The sequence below is a fragment of the Melopsittacus undulatus genome, chromosome Z, assembly GCF_012275295.1.
Source record: "Melopsittacus undulatus isolate bMelUnd1 chromosome Z, bMelUnd1.mat.Z, whole genome shotgun sequence".
Classification (NCBI taxonomy): domain Eukaryota; kingdom Metazoa; phylum Chordata; class Aves; order Psittaciformes; family Psittaculidae; genus Melopsittacus; species Melopsittacus undulatus.
In genome coordinates this window covers 101861651-101889612 of record NC_047557.1, presented here as the reverse complement: position 1 = coordinate 101889612, position 27962 = coordinate 101861651, and the positions used below count along the sequence as shown (strand labels likewise).

The 27962-nt window shown below is 55.3% G+C and overlaps 1 protein-coding gene across 2 annotated transcripts; it reads right to left on the bottom strand.

Moving 5' to 3' along the window:
* Positions 1-171: 171 nt before the first annotated feature.
* Positions 172-27962, bottom strand: TANGO6 (transport and golgi organization 6 homolog). Of its 2 annotated transcripts, none has more exons than XM_034073164.1 (17): positions 27177-27962; positions 26872-26988; positions 22858-23008; positions 21924-22048; positions 21277-21439; positions 20652-20734; positions 16921-17033; positions 15347-15523; positions 14057-14183; positions 12950-13129; positions 9866-10000; positions 8064-8564; positions 7843-7900; positions 5681-5833; positions 2635-2786; positions 1525-1638; positions 172-511 (listed from the first exon to the last, which is right to left on the bottom strand). In XM_034073164.1, the coding sequence occupies exons 1-17, from the start codon at positions 27960-27962 to the stop codon at positions 335-337; spliced, it is 3312 nt and encodes a 1103-aa protein (XP_033929055.1). In that variant the 3' UTR covers positions 172-334. The 2 variants fall into 2 exon arrangements, with proteins under 2 accessions (XP_033929055.1, XP_033929054.1); XM_034073163.1 differs by having other exon boundaries at positions 21924-22051; positions 27177-27920.

Below are 27962 nucleotides of genomic sequence, written 5' to 3'. Positions count from 1 at the left end.
CAGGACCCCAACCTCCTGGTGCCCTTGGCTGATGCCCACCCTTCCATGGGACATAAGTGCTCACCCAGGACCTGTGTCATTGCCACCTGCCCAAGCACACAAGGCTGGGACATGGCCATGATGGCACCAAGAAGGTTCACACAGCTCCCAGAGACATCACAGACACAGTGATGAGCATCTCTCCATTTTATTTCCTGCCCTATCCCAGTAAGTCCACATTGCCCCAACCGTCTCCTGGCTGGTGGTATCCCAGGGACACAGCAAACCCTTCCCTTGGCAGAGCTTGGCCCCAGCTCCTGAGTGGGAAGAGTTGATTCCTGCAGCCTTGGCCCTGCTATGGCAGCACCGTGATCTTCTTCTGCAGCGTCTGTGGGGGGAACAGAACCCTCCTCATCACCACATCCAGCTCCTCCAGCGCCAGCTGCGCATGCAGCCTGGTTGCACCGTCAGGCTCAGCCATCACCACGTACTTCAGCAGCCGGTAAAGGTCCCGCAGGACGTCCTGCAGCACCTGGGGGCAGGAGGAGCATCAGCACCCACTGGTGTCTCACCTGCACCCCCAGTAACCCAAACCACAACCACAACCATGCCCTTCCTTCCCCAACCTTCCACTGACACTGCTGGTGCTGGGACATGGCAGCACCACTGCCCCCCGGCCTCAGGCAGTGACTTCAGTCACCCCACACAGCAGCAATGCAGTCCAGCACTGGTGCACTGCGGTGCCCCTGCAGTGTGGGGGCATGAGGGGAAGATCCTGGCTCTGGGCATTCCCATTGGGAATCACCCATTTCCTCCACGGGAGCTGAGTCCCAACATGTTTGGAGATGGGAAGTGGGGAGGGAGGCCAGGGCACATGGAAAAACTGGGTATTACCAAGTCAAATCAGTGATGAGCAACTCCAGGAGCAATGTCTCACAGGAACTGGCACTACCCATGGCATGGCACAGCTCTGCCCCACAGCACGGCTCTGCCCCACAGCATGGCTCTGCCCCACAGCACAGCTCTGCCCCACAGCACGGCTCTGCCCCACAGCACAGCTCTGCCCCACAGCACGGCTCTGCCCCACAGCACGGCTCTGCCCCACAGCACAACTCTGCCCCACAGCACGGCTCTGCCCCACAGCACGGCTCTGCCCCATAGCATGGCTCTGCCCCACAGCACGGCTCTGCCCCACAGCACAGCTCTGCCCCACAGCACGGCTCTGCCCCACAGCACAGCTCTGCCCCACAGCATGGCTCTGCCCCACAGCACAGCTCTGCCCCACAGCATGGCTCTGCCCCACAGCATAACCAAGCAGCTCAGGGAGATGCCCTCATGCAGTCCTATCAATCCCAAGAAGGTTCCAGTGCAGAGGGTCCCTTCGGTGAGGGAGGCACAAGCTGGAGGCCCCAGTCCCATAAGACTTTCCCTGGAAGCTGCCTGGGAATGAGCCCTGCAGCCCTCACAGTGCCTGGGGATGCTGAGGAGCGTGGCAGAGATGGCAGAGGCTGTGTGGGCCCAAGGACAGGCAGGGATGTCACCCACCTCAGTGGCCTTCTCACTGAGCCCCCGCAGCAGCAGCACCACCACATGCACAGCAGCTCTTCGCACTTCTGCCTCAGGGTCTGTCTTGGCTATGGCTGTCACACAGGAGGTGACCTGTGGGGACAGGGAGGGAGAACATCAGGAAGGGCAGGGGATGAGGGGGACCCAGCAGAGCAGAGGTGACAATGAGGATGGGATCCCTACTCCCAACCAGGGGGGTTGGTTTGCATGGCACAGGGCAGCAAACAGCCCTGCCTGTCCTTCCACACAGCTGCATTGGGAAGCTTCATACAAAGCAGGCACAAAGGAAGCTAATTAAACCCCAGCAGTGACATCCGGGAATCAACACAGCTCAAGCCTTCCCAAAATAGCAGCGTGTGTTGTGCTGGCATCTCGTCAGACTGTTGGTACCCCCTGATGCTGCATGGCTGTGAGTGGGGAGCAGGGAAACAACCTTGTGCACTGTGTCACTGATGTGTGCTGACCTTCCTCCCACTCCAGGAGGCAACGTGGGCTGAAGGTCTAACTGCTACAGGGTCACAGAACCCCCAGCTCAAGGGCTGCCAAATGTGATGCTGGCAGCTCCCAGCAAGGTCTGGGAGGAGATCCCCCCCCAAAGCAAGGCTCACTGCACCAGGATCACAGCTCTGGTGGCTCCGGCACCTGGCACCCATGTCTCACCCCACCAGCTGTCAGATGGGTGTTGATGCTGAGAACGGACCCAGTAAGGAGTTATCATTAAGGAGGTGCCTTTGGCAGGTAATACATGTGCCCCCAGGTCTCTTCCTGCAGACTGCCATGGGTGGAGCATCACCACAGCTTTTCCTTGGGCTATCGCTTCTCTGCACGAACAACATCTGATTATAAAGCTGATTATAGAGCTTTTAGCCCTAAAAATCAAGGCTACAATTTCTTGAGGATTTGCTGCAGGTCCAATGACTTTTATATCCTGCAATATCACGAATTATCACCCATGTCCTTTATGGAAACCCCAAACTCTGTGTCCCCAGCAACAAGCATTCAGCAGCCCAGCATCCACCAACAAACCATCCTCATTGAGGAGGCAGGGACCCAGGGAAAGGCCTCACAGCACTGGGATGGATCCAGTACCTCGTGGATGATGGAGCCCAGCTGAAAGCTGAGGCGCTGGCAGAGCTCGCCCAGGTTGGAGAGGCTGCTGGCCCGCAGTGCACTGTCAGGGTCCCGTGCACCCTGCAGGAAGGCCTGCACCAGTGGCTCCCGGTGTTTGAACACCATGTCCCCTGCAAGAGAGAGCAGAGCAGCACGTCATGGGCAAGGAGACACCCATAGCCCCTTCCTGCCACAGCCCCGGCTCCAATAGGAACAACCAGATTGCTCCCTGTTCCTTGCAGCACCACCCAACAGCTGTATGCAACATCTGGAGCATGGCTTGGGCCCAGTACGGGGCCCCTGGTGCAGCCCTGTGTGAAGCATGGACAGAGCCTCAGCAGGGACTTGTGGGGCACCAGCAGCCCCCAACAGACCCCAGAGCCAAGACCTTTGTGTGGGGCTTCCCTCCACATCCTTCAGCTTCCATGGAGCCATTCAGAGGTGACCCCAGAACAGCCACAGAAACAACGTGTGAAGCTCAGGTTCTCACTTAATTCAGCTGCACAAACCCCCACCCCAATTAGCACATGGAGGCCCCGGGGATGTGTGAGCCGCCTTAATTACGGGTCTGCACATGGGGCCGTGACTGGCATGCACAATCACCCGTGCGAGACGGATGGCTGGTGGCCATGGCATGGGCACAGCTCCCACCCCGTGAGCCTGGGGGCTTCCTGGCTCTCCTGAGCTCTGGATACTCCTTGGATGCTGGTTTGACACCACTTGGAGCACTGATTACAGTTCCAGTGTCCCCAGCATAAGAAGGACATGGAACTGTTGGAACAAGTCCAGAGGAGGCCATGAGGATGATCAGGGGCTGGAGCACCTCCTGTATGGAGGCAGGGTGGGAAAGTTGGGGCTGTTCAGCCTGGAGAAGAGAAGCTGTGTGGAGACCTCAGAGCAGCTTCCAGTGTCTGAAGGGGGCCTACAGGGATGCTGGGGATGGACTCTTCATTAGGGACTGTAGTGACAGGACAAGGGGTGATGGGTTGAAACTGAAACAGGGGAAGTTTGGGTTAGATCTAAGGCAGAAGCTGTTCCCTGTGAGGGTGCTGAGGCAGTGGCACAGGGTGCCCAGAGAAGCTGTGGCTGCCCCATCCCTGGCAGTGCTCAAGGCCAGGTTGGACACAGGGGCTTGGAGCAGCTGCTCCAGTGGAAGGAGTCCCTGCCCATGGCAGGGGTTGGAGCTGGATGAGCTCTAAGCCCCCTTCCAACCTTAACCATTCTGTGATTCTATGTGTCCTGCAGCCAGTGGAGGCAGTGGGATGCCCCAGGATACAGGGATAGAAATAAGCCCCATGGGTAGTGGAGGAACCCCATCACCCTGCTCAGGGCTTCTACTGTTGAGGGGCTGGGGCTGGTCAGCCCATGCACCACTGGCACACTGACAGCCTTGGGCTGTGTGTAACCATGTGATGGCCAAGAGCTGTGCAGACACAGGCAAACCAGGTCCTTCTGTAGGACCATTCCACTGTAGCTTCACTCTTCCTACATGGCCCTCTCTCTCACTAAGGGACCACACACTTGGAGAAGCAGGGATGGCAGAGGGTTGGATTGCTCAGGGCAGCACTGTGATGCCAAGGATGGCCATGCTTGCTTGGGAATGTGCCCTGCTCAGTACTTGCATGCCAGGAGTCAGTCCAAGCACTGCTGGATGATCCAAAGCCAACAGCACATCACTGGTCAGCCACAGACAGTGCACCAAGTGCTTCCTTTCCTGCAGCAAGCCAGGCACATGCTCCCTTGACAGAGAAGGGAGGTCTGTTGTGGTGCACCCAGAGCAGATTTAATGGGTTTGCAGCAACAGCTAATTGTGTTGGTGCAAGGTCTGTATGAATCCTTGTGTATCACTTGGCCCCACATTGCTGGAGACGGGATTGTGCTTCGGTGATTTGCCAGGCAATAGGAGCCTGCTGTAAAATCCCCTCTTGGATGGGAAAAAGCCACTCCAGTGGGATGCGAGGCAGAGACAGGGATGAGGCACAACAGTCCCAGAGCAGCCCTGGGAGCTCTGTGCTGTACACAGCAGGGAGCTTCGGGAAGCGCCGGATAAGTCCTCTCTTAAATCCTGAAGCTTTGCAACAAAAACAACTTTGTGTGATTTGCTCTATAAATACACGGGCGAGCCAGGACGTGTCGGAGCTGCTGCCCGCGGCACAGGCACTGAGGAGTGGGGGGAGAGCCTCAGCAGAGGCTGTGCCACCGTCCCACTGCCAGCGCTGCCGAGGGAAACCCAGCACCCTGCAGGGCCATGCAGAGTGAGGGCTGGATGGACAGGCATCACCCAAGGGTGTTTGCTACCTATCCCACTGCCCACTGGAGCTCCACTGGGAGATGATGGGAGTACTGTCTGCAGTGCTGTCCTCATCCTGGCAGCAGGGCAGGGGAGCAGCATGACCTGGCTCTAGAAGCACTGGCCCCGGTGGGATGCCTGCAGTGGCATTGCCCAGGGATGCCACCATGAACAGGGCAGACTGCTGTGCCCCAGAGGAGAGCTCCAGCCAGCACAGGTCCCAAGGGCTCAGGCAGTCTGGGCTCTGCAGGAGGAGGTTGGTTCTGCCATGGTCAACCAGGCATCAAAGCACCCAGTGTTGATGGGGACCCCTTGCCTGGCTGCCCAGCAGCAAGGACCTTCCCTGGCCATAGAGAGCTCTCAGTGTGTGCTCTCGCTGCTCTGGCCTCTGCTGGGAATAAGACAAGGCGTTTTAGACATGTCCCAACAGCAGCTGCCGGAAAGGCCTCATCCAGCTTCTACCCCTCAGCCCTGCGTGTCCGGGCGCTTCCCAGCAGCCTCTGAACCCAGTGCTGCCGACCGAAGGGACGGTGGGCTGCCAATAGGATCCACCACTCCAATCCTGCCCATTCCAGGCTGTAGAAGCTGGTGCTCACCTTTGGACAGCCAAAGTCCCCCATGTGCTTTACCCTTTGGAGCTGGCAGCACAGCAGAGCACAGTGAGAGGCTCAGAAGTTATGCAGCTGCTGTCAGTGTCCAGCACTGCCATGCTCATGGATATGGCAATGGACTCACCCAGTGCCTGTGTGACACGCATCAGCACCTCGCCCAGCTTCATCCTGGTGATGGCGGCTGTGGCATCCTCTGTGCCACGTGCTGGGCACCGGTACTCAGCCAGCAGGATGGGCAGGATCCGCTCTGGGTACTCGCTGGAGAGCAGGGCAATACCTGGGAGCAGTGAGGGGTAAGTGTGGGTCAGAGCTGGACATGAGTGTGACACATGCCACCATCCTTGGCAGAGGAATCACTGGTGGCTGTGCCACCCCATGCCCTGGGTGCAGCCATCACCTGCAGGAACTGCCCCAGCCTCACACACAACCACAGCACTGGGGCAGCCCAGTGCTGGGTCTGGTTGGGTGCCAAGCTGAAAAATAAGCAATTCAGAAGTTGGCAGCAGGTGCCCACTAATTGCTGCTGGTTAACGTTCATCAACCCAGCATCAACTCAGCCTGCCTGAGTCGAAACCTGCAGGGTTTACCCTGGGCTGGCCCAGCAACAGCACAGCTGGGTACTGCAGGCCATGTGCAGGCAGTGTCTGGGCACTGCTCCCTGCTCCTGGCATTAAGGCACGTTCCTGGTGTGTCCTTGTGCCCATCAGAGCTCCATGGAGCCCCAGCTTGAGTGCGCCCCATGCCTGCTGCACCTCCCCAGGGATGAAGAGAGGTCAGACCCAGGCATGGGACACAGGCTGGGCTATGCTGCAGGGCTGTGCTGGCTTTACCATCCCTTTACAGATGCAGGCTGGGAGCAAGTGCAGGCAGCAGGCACTTCTCTGATGGGGAAAGGCAGCTGCTCTCCAGGGAAAGGGCAAACGGAGCCCCAGCAGTGCCAAGCAGTGAGTCATGGTGAGCCCCATTCCCCTGCCCTCCAGGAGCATCCGCCTTCACCTCCAACCTCATTCCCTGGTTATCAGAGGGTGCCCAGAGCTGGTTACCCTCTGGCAAGCTGAGGCACATCCAGCAGGGCAGTGACCTCTCCTCTGGCTTTACTTTGCCAGAGCCTGGCTGCATGACAACCAGCACTGGTCCCAGCACCAGCATGGTGGTGGGCAAACCCTGCCCTGCACTGGGGACCTGGAGCATGGCAGCAGTGACCCCAGTGGCAGTGTCCAGCACCACGCATGGCACACTGCGGTGCCAGCATGGCAGGGGCTGCCTGAGTCACTGCCACAGGGAACTGCGTCAGGGTTAATCACAGCTGCAGTGAAACACGGAGGCAGCTGAGGAGGTGAATTAATCACCGGGGGACGGTTGGGGAGTTTGTGTTTCACCTGCAGGGCAAGGACAAACCCATCCCACTCAAGACCGTACAGGCAGAAGGAAGCACAGTGATAAGCTCCTTTTCCAGCTGCTGCTAAAGGTTCCCTACCCAAGGCAGCTGGGGCTCCTGGCACCACTGGTATGGCTTTGGGCATGGGAATGACACCTCCCTTCCGTGTGACCCGGTGTACCATGACCCACTGTCACACAGGATGCCTGCATCATCCTGGGTATGGAGGTACCTGCCTGTGAGTCCCAATGGCACCAGTGACATGGGGCTGTGCTGTGCATCCTGGAGCAAGCATGGACCCAAGGGTTTTCTGGGAAGTAGCATGAGCAGTGGCAGCATTGGGTTGTTACTGCCTTTTCCATCAGGATGGATGTGGCAGAGCCCTGAGGGAGCACCACTGGGTCCCCACAGCCTTGGCTCCTCTGCAAGCCAGAAAGTCAGATGGGTGCAGGGCCATGGTGCTCACACTGCACTGAAACTGCAGCCCCAGGCCAGTGGCATGGACCTGGCACAGGAATCAGGATGGGCTCCCCGGTGTCCCCTAGCCAGAGGATGCCCTGAGGGTGAGCCTGCCCAGGGTGCCCTCACCTCAGGCTCTGGCCCCATCAAGGAGGCATCTGTGGTCTGGGCAGATCCAGCAGTTCAGTCAGAAGGTAAATGAACTAATTACCCACTGAGTAAGCACAACTGGGAGACGAAGCCTGCTGGCCTTGGGAATGTGCTACAAAACCTGCATGTGGCTCCAGGCTTGACCAAACACCATGAAGACACAGTCCAGGAGGACAAGAGATGCTGAGCCTGCAGCCTGGCCTCAGCTCCCCTGTGCCCTGCTCTCCTTACCCAAAACCACCTCCAGCACAAAACCTCCTACAAAGCACTGCTACTTCCCCTGGCCAGGCACCACTCACCTTGGATGGCTGACAGGTAGACAAAGGCATCCTCGTGCTGCACGTTCTCCAGGAACACCTGCAAGGAGAGGGGAGCACCACTGGCAGCAGCCCCACAGCCCTGGTCCCTCCTGCCTGATGCCTTCAGTCACCAGTGATGGCACAGTCAGAGGGCTCAGCTAATAGGGACCATCCCCAGCCCCGGCTCTGCACAGGATGGAACCACAGTGGGAGCCTGATACCTGCAGGAGTTTCTCCTGAAGCCTCAGGGCCTCCGGATCACGCTGTGTGATGAGGCTGGTGAGGCACCGCAGTGCAGCTGCCCGGCCCGGTGGCTGTGGGTCGTAGGCTGACACCAGGAGCTCCTGGAGCCCAGCTGGGCTGTCAGTACATGAGGTGAGAGCAGGACCAGTGGTGCTGGGCTCATGGCTCAATGTCTGCTCCTCACTCCTCTCACCAGGAGCCGAGTTGCTGTGGCTGTGCCATGATGGTGCCCGGTCACCCCCCAAGCCTGGTGCTCCATTGGGAATGCCATCAGGCCCCTGCACTCCAGTCCCTGGCTTCTTCCGCAGCACGCCGTCAGCAGCAGCACCCAGTGTCCCGGGGGAAAAGGCCCCGTGGGTGCAGATGGCAATGCGCAGGTCTGAGGCCAGCTCCTGGGTGACGGGCTCAGGGTAGGTGCGGGACAGCTCCTCCAGCAGCGGCACCAACCGCTTCAGGATGGCGAAGTCACTGGATTGTAGCTGGGGGGGGAGAGAAGCAGAACTGGCATCACTACAGTGGCAATGTAGGGGTGGTCCCTGTGGTGCTCCTGGCAGCAACACACATGGACCTGTCCCAAGGTGCTGCAGGAGAAGGTGGGAAGAGCCCAAATGAAAGTGGTGTCCATGCAGGATCCTGGTGCTTAGCACAGGGGCTGAGCTGGGGACGTCTCCACCATCGTTACAGCCTTTGGTCCTGCTTGGAAGGAAGCTCCAGGCAAAGAAGCTGCAACCTGTCCTGAGACTGCAGAACCCAAGAGGGAGAAATTCCTGCCCTAACTTGGATTTAACTGGTAAAGCAAAACCTGCGCTGTAAGAGCTGGAAATTGATGCTTTAGTAGAGATTTTGGGGAGCTTTGGGATGATTCTGTAAAAAAGCCTTTGGCCACTGAAATCCCAACAGTTTTTCAGCTGTTTTGCATTCAGTTTGTGAAGTCAAGCTCCTCCCATTCATGCTGGAGCAGAGCAGGAGCTTGCTTGGGAGGGGGCCCAATAGTGCCACAAGATTCTGGTTTTAAGTTTTCTCCAGCTAAATGATGTTATTTTCCTAGTGTCATAAATTTAGCAATAAAACACAAAAAAATAATCATTTTCCATTAACAGTTGCATTTTCCTTTGGGCATGTCCGGCGATGAAGCAATCCCTACAGCTTAGTGATGTAAGAGGAAGCCAGAGTGATTACAGCGTGCTAATGAACATGTGCTTGCTCCCTGATCCCAGTTCAGTCACTGTTTCACAGGGCAACTGTGTGATGTACCAGCTTTGGAAAGGAAAGGATGTCTTTAGAGAAGCCCTTAGTGACGTGGTTTAGGGGTGAACGTGGCAGTCTTGGGGTAACAGCTGGACTTGATCTTAAAGGTCTTTACAACCTAGTTGATTCTATGATATTTGTACATCCTACATACTGGTACTGCCAAAACTGGGAAGTTCATTGTGCTCTAGAGATAGAGCTTGTGCATGAGGGATGCAGAGGATGCAGTGCTGGTATTTAAAGATGCTGTACATGATAGCACTGTTCTGTCAGAGCCTTCCTGGAAGCACACTTTGAATTATAAACTAATTACCCAGGCTCTTAGGGCTGCCTTGACAAGGTCAAACTCTCTGCCAGTGCCACAAGGAAAAATTATATACATATACATATATATATATGTATATATATACACACATATACATGCTAGGACTGATCAGAGACTGCAATCGAGTGAGCACCCAGGCTGGACACAATGGGATGGTGCCTGGTGTCCCCTCCCCACACTCCAAGGCCACCCAGCATCACCCCTCACCTGCACGGCTCCACCGAGCATGGCAGCCACCAGCCCCATGGCCATGGCAAGGGTCTGTGCCTCCACGGCCGCGCCAGGGCCCTGTGCCGGGCTGGCACAGGCCCGCTGCAGTGTGGCTGCCACAAACTCCTGTACCTGCCAGCAAGAGAAGCAGGTAACAGTGGTTAGGAACAGGGATTCCTATGGTGCTGCTGCCTCCTGCAGCCCTCAGCTCTTGGGCTCTCACTGTCCCTGCATCTATTTCAGTTTTCCCAGCCCAAGGCTTTCTTTAGCATGGTACCATACAAACCCTTTGTGTTTCCCTGTTGTTAAAGCCACCCTGAACTTCCCTCTCAGCCCCATCCCTGACCAGCACCTTCCCAACTCCCTTTCCATCCATATGTCCAGTGAGTGGTATCAGCAGCACTGGGGAGCCACACTGAACTGGGGGACAGCTAGGACATTGGTGCAGTCCAAGTGTGGACCCACTGGGGATGCAGAAGGAAGCTGGACTCCTCCACAGGACTGGAAGTCTTGAACCACTCTCTACCCCTCTGACAGTAGCACAGTTAATTTCCTGGGGTCACAGTCCTCAGCCCCACACCAGACGGTCTAAAGGATGACTGTGGGAGAAGGGCTGAGCCAGGCAGCCCAGTCCATCAGTGCCTGCAGCCACTGTGCTCCAGCATGGTCTGGGCTACTGTCCATCCACCACAGCCTGCGACACAGGTGATGGCTGAACCATGGTGCCTACTCTTGGCAGCAGACGCCCCTGTGAGGGCTGCAGGAGCAGGAAGAGGGAGAACAGCCCCTTCTCTGCCTCCTGTCCCTGCTCTATGGCCATGGGATGGGAGCTGGGAAGCCAACTGGGATGAGGCTGAGAAGGAAGGTCGTGTTGGTGATAACAACAGGGAAACACAAAGGGTTTGTATGAAATTGTGCTGGAGAAAGTCTTAGGCTTGGAAAACTCAAGTAGATGCAGAGAGTGCCCCTTCCCTGCCCCAGCCTAAGCACTTGCCCTTGCCTAGGACAGCTCCACAGAGCTCCAGCTCCTACATGCTGCCCATGGCCCCCCTTCATCAGCCACCAACCACCCCCATACAACCACACTCAATCTGGGCCATTTAACACGTGTGTTACATATTCTGCAGGCTTTTTTGCACACTTTTTTTCTCCCCAAACCCATAATGATCCTGCTTGGCTGCCATTGGCCTTCTCAACACTAAACACCAACACTCCTCATCCCACAGGCTTCCTGCTTTTCTAATGGAACTTGACATCAGTGAGTTTATTTTCTCCAGCTGTGTTGGGAAGGGGCTGGACCAGGGTCGTTCCAATGGAACACGCATATTGCAAAAGAGGAGGAACTACTTTGCTCCTAAGTATGACAGCAACAAGGTACTATTGCACCAAACCCATTTCCAGCCTCCAAGACATGGGCATTGGGTGCAGACACCATATTTCCTCATCAGAACAGCTGATCGATCACTGCCAGCTTTGTTAAGCACATCCCTGCTGCAGTGAGGAGGGAAGCAGGGTGGGAGCAGCTGTGGAAAATGCTTAGGTACCTTCTGGCCTGATTAGTCTAGAAAAGACATGTCATCAAACAGCAAGAAACTGAATGTCAGAACATCTGCTCTCACACAACAGCGACACACAAGCTGTACAGGCTCAAATTATATTTAATGTAAAAAAGATAGGAGCATCGTGACTAAATAATCTCTCAGTAGATAGCTACTGAGAAAAACAAAAGGTTAAAAGAAATCTAGAGGGGAAAATACCCCATCTTAATCTGGAAGGAGGAAAAAAGCTTATAAAATAAAACACTGGCACATTTAAGTCTTACGCAGGAGGAGAGCACCCTTGGAATATCAAGGAAATCAAGTGAATCCAACAAAAGCTGGGGGGATGTAAATAAAACTATGCGGCTGAGGGTGTCCACAGCTGCTGCCATTCCTGGGCTCTGGCTTTGGGAAGGCAGATCACGCTTGCTCCAGCTCCATTAAGCACAAAGCCATGCACCAGAATGCCCACAGCAAGAGCAAAAACCCCAAAGAAGCCCTGCGCTGCAGAACCTGTTCAGAATCAGCTCTGGAACTGCCTGTCCCTCCCTGAAACACAACCCCAGGGGCAGTGTAATGGGGCTTTTGTCTGGGTTTCTTTTTTGGTGTTGTTTCCTTTCATATTGGACTCACACTGGGCCCAGAAGCTGGAAAATCCTTCCTCACTTCCCATCCTAACTTTGTGACCCAGGCAGTGGAGCGGGTCCATGCTGGTGGGTGTGATGGAGAGGCAGGTAGGGACAAAGCCCCGCTGGCTGCCACACCCCCTGGCACTGCAATGACACTACCTGGGTCCCCTCTGTCACTGCAGAGCACACACAAAGACTCCTTTGTCCCAAAGGAAAAAGTGAGGACACCTGTGTTAGCAGTGACCGCCTCTGCTGGAGCCAGTCACAGTTAACTGGCATAACGAGGTCACTGAGGTGAAACATAACACCAACCAAAAAACCCACACTCAAAACTACTCCAGAACACCAGGATGAGGAAGTTAAATGCACTGATCAGCTGGGGAATACTGTGCTTTCCAAATCCTTTTTGGTACCAGGCTCAAGGAGCCCCAGCTAGCCTTGGGAACCACAATATTTAATACATTTTGTGGCAGGATGTGGCAGCAGTGTCATTAGAAACAAGACTGACATCATGGATAGGCAGCCAGCTTAAAAAGTCTGTTGTGTACAGACGTCTTTAAGCTTTGTTAAACTTGGGAATACATTTTGCTCAAAGGAGAGTAGGTGGTAAGCCAGTTCCACACAGTTAACACACAGGCTGCTCTCTTGGCTTTTAATACACAGCCACAGACACAAATATGAGAGTATCTGCTGGGCTTCTCTGTCCTGTCTCTGCAGCTGACTCTGCCCCTCCTACTGGCACTGCACAGGACAGTGTCTTTTTGAGACACAACTGAATCAATAAACTGCTTTTTCTGGGGATGCTCTACCTTCCTGCAGCAGTTTCTTAGCCACTGTCTCCTTAGAGCCCAGCAGCCCAGAGCTCAGTCTAACACATACTCCAGCTGATACCCCAGCGGTTTGTCATAACCAACCTGAGCAACATCTGTGAACACAGTGTCTGAGATGTTCTCACACAGTGTGGCCACAAGCTGCAGGACCAACAGCTTCCTCCTCTGCCCAGTGTGGTACTGCTCCAGCTCCAAGAGACTCCCTCCAGGCGCTGCAGCCAAGTTTGAAGCCACTTCATCCTCCGCAGCCACATGAGTCAGTGCCTGTAGGGAAGAAAGGATAGGACACGGACATGCACTGGTTAGACACAGGCAAATCCACACCAGGAACACTGTGTCACTGTGCCAGCAGCCCTGGGCACAGCAGGTCCATGTTATTCAAAACTCCATGCTGCTACAAAGGGTTCCTGGTTACCTCCCCTCTTCCAGCCTTGTCCCCTTCCAGATGCACACTTGTCACTAGGCCAAACCCTTGCAAGGCTCCATGGACACCACAATGAGCACCACTGAGCACCAGTCCTAAGGCAAACCATCCTCTGGGCTGTGAGGCTGTCTGGGTCACTGCTGGCAGCCTTGTTTTTGGCAGTGGCTGCTCACAAAAGCACCCAGAGTCCCCCTCCCCTTTGCAGAGCTCATGTTGACTCCTCATGCAACTATAGGACTTTCCACCAGGTACAATCAAGGTCTCTTAAGAGCTGCCCACAGCTTCTGTGTGTCCCACCTGCATCACAGCAACATCCCTACACCCATGATGCTGTACAACCTGCGTGCCTGTGGCTCCATCTGCCAGCAAGGCCACAGAAAATACAGTCCAGGCACAGGCAGGAGGGAACCCAGGGACTCTGAGCAGGATCAAAGGGAGCAGACGCCTGGGCCCCTCTGCTAAAGCCAAGGAACCAACGGGGATCATTCATGTCCTCAAACACACCATTAAACTTCAGACATGCTCTGGTTGTCAAGAGACTGGGGGGAACACGGGTTAACCCTTTCAGGGACACCAGGGCTGCCTTCCTCACCTATGCTGTTCTGTCCAGCACACAGCAGAACTGCTCCAACATGTGCAATAGCCTGGCTCAGAGCTCCCAAGCCATCTAAGGGGACCACTGGGGTCTCCTTTCTCATCTGCCATACTCGGTCTGAGGAAGCTGTTCCTATAGATGTGCCCCAACCCAGTGACTTGCTTGCCCTTACCTGCAGGCAGCGGATGAAGAAGTCTCCGGCTAGACCACTCTTCTGACAGTGAGACAAGAGCTCCACCAAGGTCTCCATGTGGCACTGCTCCAACGAAATCTTCTGGTAGAGGGCATCATCCTCATCACTGAAACAAGTCCCTTTGTCACCTACATGAATGTACCCAGACCTTTCCCAGGGCTGGCTCCAGAGTACTCCACAGCAAGGTGAAATCCTGCCTCTGCACTCCTGTAAATCTCCCTTCACAGCACTACCAGAAAGCAGAAGCCTGGAGGCACCTGAGCCAAACTACTGCTCAGCTCATTTGGTCTGTGTGATCACACACTCAGTTCATTAATTAACCTGCATTCATTAAAGGAGTAACATTGCAGAAACCATGAGCACAACGCACATGTTTAACCCAGCCATCTTACAAAGAACGGGATTAGCGCTGGTTAATTCATGCAGTGGTCATAACCATGAAAGTAGGGCAGACATGGGCACAGCCATGGCTGTTAAGGAGTAATTTTAAAGTATACCCAGTTTAACCAGTGCAGACCTTCTTTTAATTCAGGTCAGGAACACACTGAAATGAAGCCAAAACAAGTGTATTCGTACAGGGTTTTGTTACAGATGCTCTTGGGCGGGAGCCGTGCGCTCTGACTGCTCAATTGCACTGCCTCAGGCTTGTACCTGCCAACTAACAGCTACCCCTCTTGACACCAAATGCCACACTGCTGAAGAGGCCCAGTTTGCCTGGCTGGAGTCTAATGGCTGCAGTTTATTTCCCACATGGCCACACTCTGTCTCTACTCATAGAGACCATCTGCAAAAGCAGGAGGGGAGTTCAGGTGCTGGCGTAACTAGAGTTCTTGCTGCTGTGGTGCCACCTGTGTCTGAGTGATTTCACTCATACACATAGCTATGATCTGCCATGAGACAGGCTTAAGGTGGAGGGTGGAGATTGAATCTGGGGAGTACTGGGACTGAAGACATACATCCCATTCCCAGACACCCTGCAGGCAGGACATGGGACTCAGGACAAGAGCTCACACTAACACTCAGACAGAGCATGCTGCTTTTAAGGGCTGAAAGTCAGAGTTCTGTGGTGTGTACAGGAAACCCAGAGACAAGAAACATCAGGTGCCTGGAGCAAACAGCAGCTATCTGTGTGACTTGGGGGGGGCAAGACTGTGGTGGGACAGCTCTGCCAGCCCCGCACTCACCTGGGCTCTCTACCAGGCACAAAAAGGCACCAGGAAAAGCCCTACATGCTAAATGATGCCTGGGCACTGCCCCAACAGCACTCACCTGATGGTCTCCTCCACTGTGATGGTGGCTCCACCCTCACTGCCCGCACAGAACCGGCACCTTGGGTGCAGGGTGGGCACGATGCTGTTGAGCCCTGCAAAGCCCTCCAGCACTGCCAGTGCCACCTCGCGCTCTGACTTCTCCAGGAACCACAGCAGGATCTCCTGGCATGGGGAGCTGGCAAGGAGAGAGCAAGCAGTGGTCACCTTTCTCTGCCCACTGCACCCCAGCACTGCAATGGGACCACACATCTCTGGGTGGGAAAGAAAAGAGTTCTCTGCATCTACCAGGGGCCCCCCTTGGGATGCTCTGCCTGAGAGCTCTGTCAGCTGAAGGCATTTGTGCAAGTTTCTAAGGGGATCAGCAGCACCTCCGGTCCTTCTGGCACTCCCAGATGGAAGGATTTGGGTCCTTCAAGACTTCATCCCTGTGAGGAAGGGAGCACTCTGTTTGAACAGCGTGTCTGTACAAGGACAGCCACTTCCACGCAGCCTCAGCACAATGTGCCTGGTGCTTCGTGCCAACATGACAAAGCACAGAGCTGTCAGCTGTGCCAAGGAAGAGGAGGAAGGAGACAGGGAGCACTGAAAGGTGGCGTGGGAACCCTTGCCAAGAAAAGATGCAGGTTAATGAGGTGGAGTAGCAGTGTTGCACTGTGCCAGGGGTCTGGAAACCTGAATGCTTCCAGGCAGCTGTGGTTTTAGTTAACCCTGCCAAATTCCTTTGCAAACAGAGAAGCGAGGAGTGACTCTGTTCACCCAGCAGCAGTGTTAACTTGGCTTGTTCTCTGGACTTGCCACAGCAGTCACTACTCTTTGAAGTGATTAACGATGTCTTTAATAATAGTAGAGGCTGTGTCTACACAAACCTTTTAGGGAAAGCCTCCAGCACCCACATGCCGGTATCACCAAAGCAGAGCAAACCCACCAGGAGTAATTTTACTAGCCTGGTCCAAATGCAGGGCAGCCCATGGAAAGCCTGGGAGGGGAAAGGATAGAGGACAGCCAGCAACAGGTCACCACTGTCTCTGCCACTGTGACTGACACAAGCAGTGCTTACCATCATATGTCAGTCGTGGGGGAGCTGGGCACAGTGTGAGGGACAGCTGTGCATTGGAGGAGAATGATCCCAGACAGGAGAAGAGCAATCCTATGTTTCCAAGAGCCAGTGCTCAATCTGTTTTATTCTGTTTCTAGATCCCCAGTAGACAGATCTCTCCAACACTCAGGCAGGTGCCACCATCTCCATCCACATACAATCACAATCCCTGCTCTGAAGCTGCCATTAAGAGGTTAACCTGTGCTTCCAGAGGGCACATTTGCCTCTACACCAAACATCTGGGCTTCAGGGAACACAAAACCTAATGTGAGGGCTGCTTCCTTGGGCACAGGTCTACGGTAAGGTTGTGCATCATGACTCTGCCTGCGGTTACTGCCTACTTTGAATGAGAGCTCTTCAGGATGAAAGAACTGATCTCAACTACTGTATGTGCTCATATAGAGCACGTCCCTTGGAGGTGGGCAGGACGGAGAAGACAAAACCCCAAGAAGGAGCTGTGTGCAATCCTTCCTTACCGTAAGTATGACACATTCTGCTTGGCGAAGGAATAGAGGGAAAAAACCACTCCCAGGACTGACTGTAAGGATCCCAGCAGCAGGCTCGAGCTGTCATTTCCAACCACATACACCTACGGAGAGAAGGGCACAGGGAGGAGAGTCAAACACCTGCATGGAGCAGAAGGAAGGCAAAGGGAAGGACAAAGAAGGTCTGTGCACGGAATGGCTGCTGCGACAAAGAAGGGTAGAGGGTTTTCAGGCTCTGTTCCTTTCTGTCTGGAGCCTGTTTTCCCTGATTATGCCATATTCTGTTTTAAAAGCAGCCTTCAGCACCATCTTTCTCCTAGCATTTGCTTAACCACAGAAGGGCTCCAAGCTACAGGAACACTGCAGCCAGCTGTTCAGGAAGTCTGCTGCTTAGGGGTAATGTCTTGTGTTAAGGGAGATACAACAGGCACCTCTGAATGAGCAAATCTTTATGGAAATACTGCACTTAGAGCCAAATCTCAAATACAGAGACCAGTCCCTCGCAAGGCAGCTGGGCTGTGTGCTGAGCAGAGCAAGTGGGTTGCAGTGGCTCTAGGGAAGCTTTTAGGGCTATGTGCCTCTCCTCCATCCCAAGCAGCACCCTCCCAAAACACGGTCAATGCTCTCCTCCACGAAACCAGCACACCCTTCCCAGGCAAGCCATTACTACCAGCTCACTGCACACAGGTCTTACCTCGCTGCCCACAGAGCAGAGGAAAAACACTCACAAGAGTCTTATGACACTGTGTTTTCTTTTGAATCCTTTTAAAGGAATCGTCTGAAACCAGAAGCCAGGTAAGATGCTTTCAGTCAAAGCCATAATCCTGGGAAAACTCAGTCTAGAAAATGATTAAACACCAACCCTGACCCAGCTGGACACAGGGTTGATGTGTTCAGCTTCTCATTTTATCAGGCTTTACCTGCTTCTGTAGCCTTTAGCTTTGAAAAAAGGGTGGTGCAAGGAGATAAAGTCCATTTACCACTTCTCTAAGAGATTTCCAGCTGGTGAACTACCTGTTTAGAAGCTGTTGTTCCTTCACACCAGAGTGCTTCCCACACCTCCAGCCTCTGCAGCTGGAGAATAATCCCTGTTCCAAGGCTGGAAGTGCCCAGAAGACAAACCAAAGAGGTTTTGCCTGCTCAAGGCAGTGTGACAACCCAGGTAGGAGGGCTAGGAGGGAGATTGTCCTGATAACATTCTGCCCTGCTGTATTGATGCAAACAGACCTTTTTTCCTGTGCTAATCCCTGTGGAGCCATTCTTCCTAACCAGAACCTTTTGTACACAAAGCCTCCCTGATGAAGCCCCAAGGATGGTTTCTCACTCAGCATCAAATGACACTTGCCAAGCAAGAAACCCCCACAAATCCACAGGCTGAAGCCTCTGTCACTAATCTGGCTGCTGTCAGGCCTCCAGCACTATGCCATTAAGGAGGGATCCGCCCCAAACTCCCCCAACACTCATTGTGAAGGGAGCCACAGAGCAGCCCTCCAGACTGGTCTCTGCCTGCCAGCTAGTTACAACAAATCATTACTGCACAAAATACTACAACAATCACAGCATTTAAGAGCTTAGCCTGCCTAGGGGCATGCCAGTAAGCAAGTCACCAGCTTCTTAAAACTGAATTCCTGGGCTGGAGATGTCCTTCTGGGTTGGAACCTGCAGCAGAGAGCTGGGCTGCTGTCAGAGCAGGCAGCAAAGCCTGCAGTGTGGTGCTGGTGGGAATGGCACAAAAAGGAACTATAAGGAAAGGTTTCAGAAGAGAGGCCTCCTCCACAGAAAACCTGGTTCCTTAATAGAGATCACAAGATGGACCCTACCTCTGCTCCAAACACCAGATCCAAGATCTACACTGCTGAACACCCTGTTTGTAACTGCAAAGGAGCCTTGCACTAAGGTGTTCCAGAGAAGGTGCTAAACCTGCACCATCCTGCCCACAAGTCACATCCCATTAACACAGAAAGTGATCTGTTACTGGCAAAGCCAGAGTGCTTTCCCCATGAGATCCAAGTTACCTTCCATTTTCCTTAACCCTCCCCATCCCCAGCACCTGATCCGGGCTGGGAGAGCTGCTGAGCTCGAACAATCCCTTCTGCTTTGGAAGCTGGGCACACAAATCAGCTCCAAGGCCCCACCACTGCCTCCAGGTACAGTCTTGCACCACAAGCAGCCCTAGAGGATGTGGCTGGACACCAGCAGCTGCTGTAGGATTACCCACCCATTTTTCACTAACATGGAAATGCATGTGTCACTGGGTTCAGCTCAGAACAGTTCCTGCGAAACAGGATACTGATTTTTCCTTATGTATCAATATCAATTTACCTTCCTTGTCTAGTGGGACTACACAGACTGATGTTTTTAGCTCCCTGAAAGACAGCAGGGGAAGAACCACAGGGGGCACCCCATGGGAACTAGCAGTACTGTCCTCTTTCTGGGACACCTGAGCTGAGGACACAGCCACTCACAGCATCTCTCCTGTGGCTGAGGGGCTGCTCACCCTCCTTGCCCCATACCCATACATTGTCTGCTTCCTAACAGCAGACATCAGGGTAACTGTGCCAGCTCTCCCTTCTCTCCTCATGGCTCTGCAGTGCCTCCAAGCTCACCTTCATTCTCTTTACACTACAGCAACAGCTCAGCAGCCCCAGAGCTGCACTGAATCTGCTCATTTCATGACACCCACTGCGAATGCCTCCCTGCCAACTGGCTGCACAACCACCGAGCCAAGCCAGGGCCCTGCCAAGCTGCCCTCACTGCAGGACTGAGCAGCACAGCCAGACACTTGCTGATACCTCAAGTGCCCTCTTTCCCAAGTCACTCATTCAGAAGCATTCTGGTTCAGCACAAGAGCTGGCTGCCATTCATTCCTCTGTGAGGAATTAATGCCGCAGGAGCTGTGAAGAGGCTTCACCTCCAGCACTGACTCAGGCTGCCCTCTGCAGACCTCAGAGGCAGGGAGAGCAGCTCCCAGAATTCCTGGGAATAATGCCCTCCCACACAGGTAACACACGGCTCAGCATGAGCCATATTATCCATGCTCTACAGGAAGGAAACTGAGGCAGAGCCAGTAAAGAGAAGGGGATCAGCAGCAGCCTGGGAGGAGACCTCAGGCATCCTCTGAAGATTCAGCACTTGCAGATCCTCTGCAGTCTGTCCTTCCCTCTGACCAGCTGCACAGCTCTGATGCTGGAAGTGAGCAGTAGCATCACCTCAGACCAGGAGTGACAGCCTGAGGCAAGGTGTGCCAGGCCCACGGAACTCCTGACTAGGGCCTCCTGCTGTGTTACAGTTCTGCAGAAGCTGCATAATTTAGCAATGCTCACAGAGTCTTGCTGCAGCTCACGGAGAAAAAGGATATGAAAGCACCATGGAGACTCCTGGCTCCCAGCCCACTGCTCAGACTTGTCTGTCTTTGACACACAGAAAGACATTGGGAAACAACAGCAAGAGCTCATTCCCACCTCAGAACATTTTGGGGAGAGAATGTCTGAAGGGATTGAGGCAGTGCCTCTGGTATCCAGAATAAAGCTGTAGTCCCACCAGTGCAGCACTGCATAGGAGGCTACTCTGTGCAGCTCCTGGCCTCATCTCAGCATGATGACTCCAGGGGACACTGAGTTTTGTCATGGTCACACACACACTGAACTGCTCAGAAAGTCTCAAAGCAGCTCTTTTAAGAGTAGCTTTCTCACCTACCCTCAGGCCTTAATCAGACACGATACCTTGAGCACATCTTCCACACAGCTGCCAAGCTCTGCCTCTGTCACCAGCACAGCCCCTGCTGACAGATCTTCCATTACTAGCTCTGAAAACAAAGGGCAGAAACATCAGCACCTCCATAGGATGGGGAGCCTCCAACAGACCAGCAACCCCACCAAGCCCAGCACCAGAAAGCACTTTGACAGTTCTCTTGCTTTCCCTCCATCAAAGCAGCATGGGAACCAATGAGCCCTCATTAGCTGCTCTAAATATCACTACACTGTTGTAAACACCTCAAGGTTACAAGCCAATTAAAGCGACCACAACCACTGGATGGATTATTCCCTGCAGAGCTGCTTGGTCAGTGTGGGGAACTGTCAGCTTCCGTCCAGAAGCCCAGAACAAGACTGTCAGACTGTGAGTTTCCCAAGGAGCCCATGGCAGAAGCCCCACTATGCAGCTCTTAGACTGCAGTAATTTGACTCGGGTGCCAGTACATGTGCTGCACTCAGCCACACAGACACATTCACAACTGGCAGGGCTGAGCTTGCAGGCTCAGCAGCCCAGAAACCAGCCCAAGAAAATACTGATGGAAAGACAAAAGACCACGGAGAAAAGAAAACAAACTCTTGTCTGATGAGCCAGTACCTGCTGTCTCTGAGCACCGCAGCAGCGGTGCCAGCAGGGGCTGGAGCAGGTACTTCTCTGCCAGCTGAGGGTGCTCTTTCGCCATGGTGAGCAGCGTCGTGGTGGCCACACGCTGGAACTGGAGCGCTGTCAGCTTGTCCTGGATGTGCAGCAAGCCCAGAACCTGGAAGGGAAGCCCGTGATAGAGGAACAAAGATGAGCACCTCCTCAGATGGGGGCCAGGCCGGCTTCTTGCAGCCAACAGCAGATTGAGGAGCCTCCTGTGTGCTGTAACACTCCATGAGCCCCTCTTCTTCCCATGTGAATGTTAATGTGGGATGAATTTCTGGCTCAAATCAAGAGCAAGCACCACTCCCACAGCCAAAGGCTGGAAGCAAGAGCTCCACAGCAGAGAGCTCCTTGTAGAGCCTGAACAGCTCTTGTGCCATCAGGAAAAATTATGCAGGATTTCAATCAAATATGGAAAATTCAGGAGTAGGGAGGAAACACTTCCCACTGCCAGAGCAGCAGAAACACAACTCACACTGTCCTAGCTTGAGCCAGGCCACGCTCAAGCAGATGTGACAGTACGAACACTCCAAGCTGGAAGCTGGGTCTGCATTCCCAGCCAGGGCCAGCAGGGAAGGGAAGGGAAGAGATGGACCTACCTGGGGGCAAACCAGCCTGTAGTACTCCTCAAGGGAAGGGCACTGCTGCGGGCAGGAAGCCAGGATCTTTGCAACCGCATCGCATTTTCTCCAGTCCACAGCTGCTGCCTCAGCACCAGCGCCACCTGCTACAGCAGCACAGAGCCAAGATCAGCCCCGGCGACAGCAAACAGCATGGACAGATTTGTCTGAAGCCAGATGTTCATGGCCAAAAAAAAAGGCATTTCTGGCTTTTATTACTCTCTTTAACCATGCATCTTTCAGGAGACACCTAAATGTAATGACAGAAAGGGAAAAAATACTATCCAAGACATCTGATAATGGAAAACAGCTTCTACAAATAGGGGCATGAGCCAAAAAGTAGAGGGAAGTCATGCTTGGATGGTGTCATCAGGTTGGTATTGGCTGGAGGTGGCTCTGGCACTAAAAACTGTGGGATTCAGCTTTCAGAGAGCAACAGTTTCCCTCCCTGGCAGGAAATGGAGAGCAGGAGAGCAAGGCTGCTGAGCCCAAGAGCAGGACAGGTCTCACTGTGGCTGCTCACAGCCCAGCACCACACACAGCTCCCATGAAACCACCACTGGCACAGCTCCTCAGAATGAACACACACAAGGTGTGACCCTATGAAGGTATAAACATGTTGAATGAGCTCCGGGGCTTTCGATCTGGACCTCAAATGTGATGGTGTACCCCAAACTACAATCATTTGCAGTTGGAAGGCATTCAGCATTTGGGAGTTCAGCATAGCCAGAGGCAGAATCTGCGTGTATGTGACAGTCAGCCTGGCCTGACAAAAGCTGTTTCCCACTCAGTGTTCTGATGGTGCTGCCTGTCGTGGGCCTCTTGTGGGATCAAACATCTCATTCACATCACCACAGTCTGTTTTAATCTGCAACCCTGGACACCAAGAGCAGTGTCTGAGCACCCTACTCACCGCCTGCTCCCTCCATGATGCCCCGAACCACAGCCTGAACCCCCCTGGGTCTCATCAGCCTCTCGGAGAGCAGCTGACCGCAGAGCCGCCGCAGCCACGCCGGGGCCTGCACAAGGGCTGGCTTTGTTTGTTCCCCAGGAGAGGGAGGATTCTGTAGGAAACAAAGGAGCTGGGAAAGGAGCATATTTGCACACCCCTGTGTAACCCCCATGGACAGGCTAACAGCCTCACCCTGCCCTCCATGGCTTGTGACCAGATAGGAGCACAGGACAGGGAAAGGTATCACATAAATCACTTCTTCATCCAGCAGCACAAAGCAAATTAAGGCTTAATGAGAGATCCCAGCCTCCCCAGACACAGCCCCTTGTGCAGCCCCTTTAATTAAGCCCCTCTCTTTAATTAAAGCCTCCCAGGATCAAGGCAGCAGCTCTGACTGCCTCGTTACCAAATGAAGCACAGGGAGCTTGGGGGACAAGTCAGGTTTGATGCAGGTAAGGGATCTGCAGCAGTGACCCCTGCCAGGATGTGGCACACAGCACTGGGCACCGTGAGCCCACAGGGTCCCTGTTTGAGCAAAGCAATCCCCCAGGACAGCAGGAATGCTGTCAGGAGGATGCAAACCCATAGTGTGAGCTGTCTGAATGGAGGTGTCTGCATGGACACCCTGAGAAGACAGGCCTGCACAGCTGTGCTTATGGAGATGGAACATTTCCAGCTGGAAGGAACCTACACTGATCATCTAATCCACTGACCCAAAGCTACAGCACATTACTATGGACATTGCCCAAAGATCAGCTTGGGATATCAGCTCAGCTTGTTTAACCAGGAGACCCCTGTTCTTCTGCAGAACCAGTGTGGACTGAGAGCAAGAACCTGCACAAGCAAAGCACCTTGTATGGACCCTGTCCATCCCTCACAGGAGGGACAGACAGCTTCTGCCTTTGGGAACTGCTGTGATACCAGCTGGAGGATCAGTGTGTACCAGAGAGCTGCACCTAACCCAGCGACCCTGCATTGCTGTGTTCTGACCCCCAAACCATGGCAAGTGGGCACAGACCCACCCGCAGCACCCTTGGAGCAGGGATCTGTGCTCCTTTCCTAGGGACTCTCTAAAAGCAGTATCAGGATTTCCCATCTCCTCCTCCCATCACCACGAGGCAGCTCTGAAAGGGCCCCAAGCATCACCCAGTGCTAAGGCAGCACCGTTTTGCTCCCCTCACATGGAAAGGGGCAGGTTCTGGAAGAGCAAGCGCTCTGCTTGGCCAGGTACAGCAATGGAACTGCCAACCCAAGGCAGTGTGTGCTGCACTGAGATCACACTCACCCACACACACAGTACCATACAGCAGGGCCTGAGCTGCTGCCATGCAAGCACAGGGGCCGGGTGTGCTGCACTGCACTCGTTTGTAAGGGGTGGGAACACTGCAGTGGGGCAGCACAGGAGCCCTGCGTCCATGGGAACGCAGTCCCTGCACTGGTTTGTAAGGGATCAGAACACTGCAGTGGGGCAGCACAGGAGCCCTGTGACCATAGGAACACACAGTCCCTGCACTGGTTTGTAAGGGGTCAGAACACTGCAGTGGGGCAGCACAGGAGCCCTGTGACCATGGGAACACACAGTCCCTACACTGGTTTGTAAGGGTCAGAACACTGCAGTGGGGCAGCACAGGAGCCCTGTGAGCATGAGAACACACAGTCCCTGCACTGGTTTGTAAGGGGTCAGAACACTGCAATGGGGCAGCACAGGAGCCCTGTGAGCATGAGAACACACAGTCCCTATACTGGTTTGTAAGGGGTGGGAACACTGCAGTGGGGCAGCACAGGAGCACTGTGAGCATGGGAACACACAGTCCCTGCACTGGTTTGTAAGGGTCAGAACACTGCAGTGGGGCAGCACAGGAGCCCTGTGAGCATGAGAACACACAGTCCCTGCACTGGTTTGTAAGGGTCAGAACACTGCAGTGGGGCAGCACAGGAACCCTGTGACCATGGGAACACACTCCCTGCGCTGGTTTGTAAGGGATCAGAACACTGCAGTGGGGCAGCACAGGAGCACTGTGAGCATGGGAACACACAGTCCCTGCACTGGTTTGTAAGGGTGAGAACACTGCAGTGGGGCAGCACAGGAGCACTGTGAGCATGGGAACACACAGTCCCTGCACTGGTTTGTAAGGGGTCAGAACACTGCAGTGGGGCAGCAGAGGAGCCCTGTGACCATAGGAACACACAGTCCCTGCACTGGTTTGTAAGGGTGAGAACACTGCAGTGGGGCAGCACAGGAGCACTGTGACCATAGGAACACACAGTCCCTGCACTGGTTTGTAAGGGGTCAGAACACTGCAGTGGGGCAGCACAGGAGCACTGTGTCCATGGGAACACAGTCCCTGCACTGGTTTGTAAGGGTCAGAACACTGCAGTGGGGCAGCACAGGAGCCCTGTGACCATGGGAACACACAGTCCCTGCACTGGTTTGTAAGGGGTGGGAACACTGCAGTGGGGCAGCACAGGAGCCCTGTGACCATAGGAACACACAGTCCCTGCACTGGTTTGTAAGGGTGAGAACACTGCAGTGGGGCAGCACAGGAGCCCTGTGAGCAAGAGAACACACAGTCCCTATACTGGTTTGTAAGGGGTGGGAACACTGCAGTGGGGCAGCACAGGAGCCCGGTGAGCATGGGAACACACAGTCCCTGCACTGGTTTGTAAGGGTGAGAACACTGCAGTGGGGCAGCACAGGAGCACTGTGAGCATGGGAACACACAGTCCCTGCACTGGTTTGTAAGGGGTCAGAACACTGCAGTGGGGCAGCACAGGAGCACTGTGAGCATGGGAACACACAGTCCCTGCACTGGTTTGTAAGGGGTCAGAACACTGCAGTGGGGCAGCACAGGAGCCCTGTGAGCAAGAGAACACACAGTCCCTATACTGGTTTGTAAGGGGTGGGAACACTGCAGTGGGGCAGCACAGGAGCACTGTGAGCATGGGAACACACAGTCCCTGCACTGGTTTGTAAGGGGTCAGAACACTGCAGTGGGGCAGCACAGGAGCCCTGTGTCCATGGGAACACACAGTCCCTGCACTGGTTTGTAAGGGTGAGAACACTGCAGTGGGGCAGCACAGGAACCCTGTGTCCATGGGACCGCAGTCCCTATACTGGTTTGTAAGGGTGAGAACACTGCAGTGGGGCAGCACAGGAGCCCTGTGACCATGGGAACACAGTCCCTGCACTGGTTTGTAAGGGTGAGAACACTGCAGTGGGGCAGCACAGGAGCACTCTGACCATAGGAACACACAGTCCCTGCACTGGTTTGTAAGGGTCAGAACACTGCAGTGGGGCAGCACAGGAACCCTGTGACCATGGGAACACAGTCCCTGCACTGGTTTGTAAGGGTGAGAACACTGCAGTGGGGCAGCACAGGAGCACTGTGACCATAGGAACACACAGTCCCTGCACTGGTTTGTAAGGGTGAGAACACTGCAGTGGGGCAGCACAGGAGCCCTGTGACCATGGGAACACACTCCCTGCGCTGGTTTGTAAGGGGTGAGAACACAGCAGTGGGGCAGCACAGGAGCCCTGTGACCATGGGAACACACAGTCCCTGCACTGGTTTGTAAGGGGTGAGAACACTGCAGTGGGGCAGCACAGGAGCCCTGTGTCCATGAGAACACAGTCCCTGCACTGGTTTGTAAGGGTGAGAACACTGCAGTGGGGCAGCACAGGAGCCCTGTGTCCATGGGAACACACAGTCCCTGCACTGGTTTGTAAGGGGTCAGAACACTACAGTGGGGCAGCACAGGAACCCTGTGTCCATGGGAACACACAGTCCCTGCACTGGTTTGTAAGGGATCAGAACACTGCAGTGGGGCAGCACAGGAGCACTGTGAGCATGGGAACACAGTCCTGCACTGGTTTGTAAGGGGTCAGAACACAGCAGTGGGGCAGCACAGGAGCCCTGTGACCATGGGAACACAGTCCCTGTGCTCCGAGCCAGCTGCTCCCCACTACCTCTGTACCTGCTTAGGCCGTCCCTGCAGGATGAGCAGCTCCCGCACCGCCAGGGGCTGGTAGATGCGGTCCAGGATGTGCTGCAGGGTTTGCCGGCATCGAGCTCGCTCTGCATCCGAAACACCCTGTTCAAGACAAACCCCAGCGTGGCATTAAACCCGCTGCATGCCGGAGCCCCTCCAGCCCCTCTCCCTGCGCCCCATCTATCCCCCTGCATGAGGATTAACATGCACGGCACGGGAGATGCCATTGGGAGCTATGGGGCTCCATGGGCTCGGCTGCTGACGGGGGATGGAAGCAGAGACCCACGGACCTCGCTGCAGGCAGCAGGCCCATGGCCCAGCAGGCAGAGGCTGGCGAGCAGGAGGCCGAGGTGTCGGGCGAGCAGCGGGGCACCGAGCGCCGGGTGCTGGGCCAGCTCGGACAGGGCGGCGGTGGCAGCGAGGAGCCGGGGCCCGCAGGAGGCCGGGGGCGGCGGACGGGGCCCCGGGACCTGCCCCACTCCCGGCGGCAGGTACGGCACCAGGCCCAGCCCCACTGCGGCCCGCAGCGCCCGCCCCACGGCCTGGGCCTGCGCCACGCTCAGGGTGTCTGCGCTGGGCGGCGGAGCGGCACCGGTACCGGTACCGGGAGTGGCACCGGAACCGGGAGCAGCACCGGGAGTGGCACCGGGAGTGGCACCGGTACCGGTACCGGCATCGGCGGCGGCGAGCGCGGCCAAGCGCTCCTTGAGGCACAGCAGCAGCGCCAGCAGCGCGCAGGCCGCAGCCCAGCACGGGTCGGCCTCGGCCGCGACCCCGGCTGCCAGCGCAGGGGTCCGGGCCAGCACAGCCCGGTGCAGGCCGCGGAGCGCCGCCCAGCCCGGCTCCCGCAGCCGCTCCTCCAGCGCGCACACGTTCCTGCGCAGCGGCTCCAGCCGCAGGGCTCCCTCCGGGCCGGGCACGGCCTCGTCTCCCCGCTCACCGGGCCCGGCCGGCGGCCGCAGCAGCAGCTCCAGGGCCTCCACCACCCGCTCCACGGCCAGGCCCGGCCCCGGCTCCCTGCCGCCCGCCATCTTGCGGCCGCCAAGGAGGGGCGGGGCGGGGCTCGCCGCCGCCAT

What these genes read in the sequence shown, in the direction of transcription:
- TANGO6 (XM_034073164.1), bottom strand. Translation starts at nt 27,962, where the DNA reads ATGGCGGCGGCGAGCCCCGCCCCGCCCCTCCTTGGCGGCCGCAAGATG. An exon ending in TGCAGGGACGGCCTAAGCAG is followed by an intron (nt 23,009 to 26,871) that starts GTACAGAGGTAG and finishes TGTTTCCTACAG; the next exon opens with AATCCTCCCTCTCCTGGGGA. An exon ending in TGTTCACAGATGTTGCTCAG is followed by an intron (nt 10,001 to 12,949) that starts GTTGGTTATGAC and finishes TCTTGCTGGCAG; the next exon opens with GTACAGGAGTTTGTGGCAGC.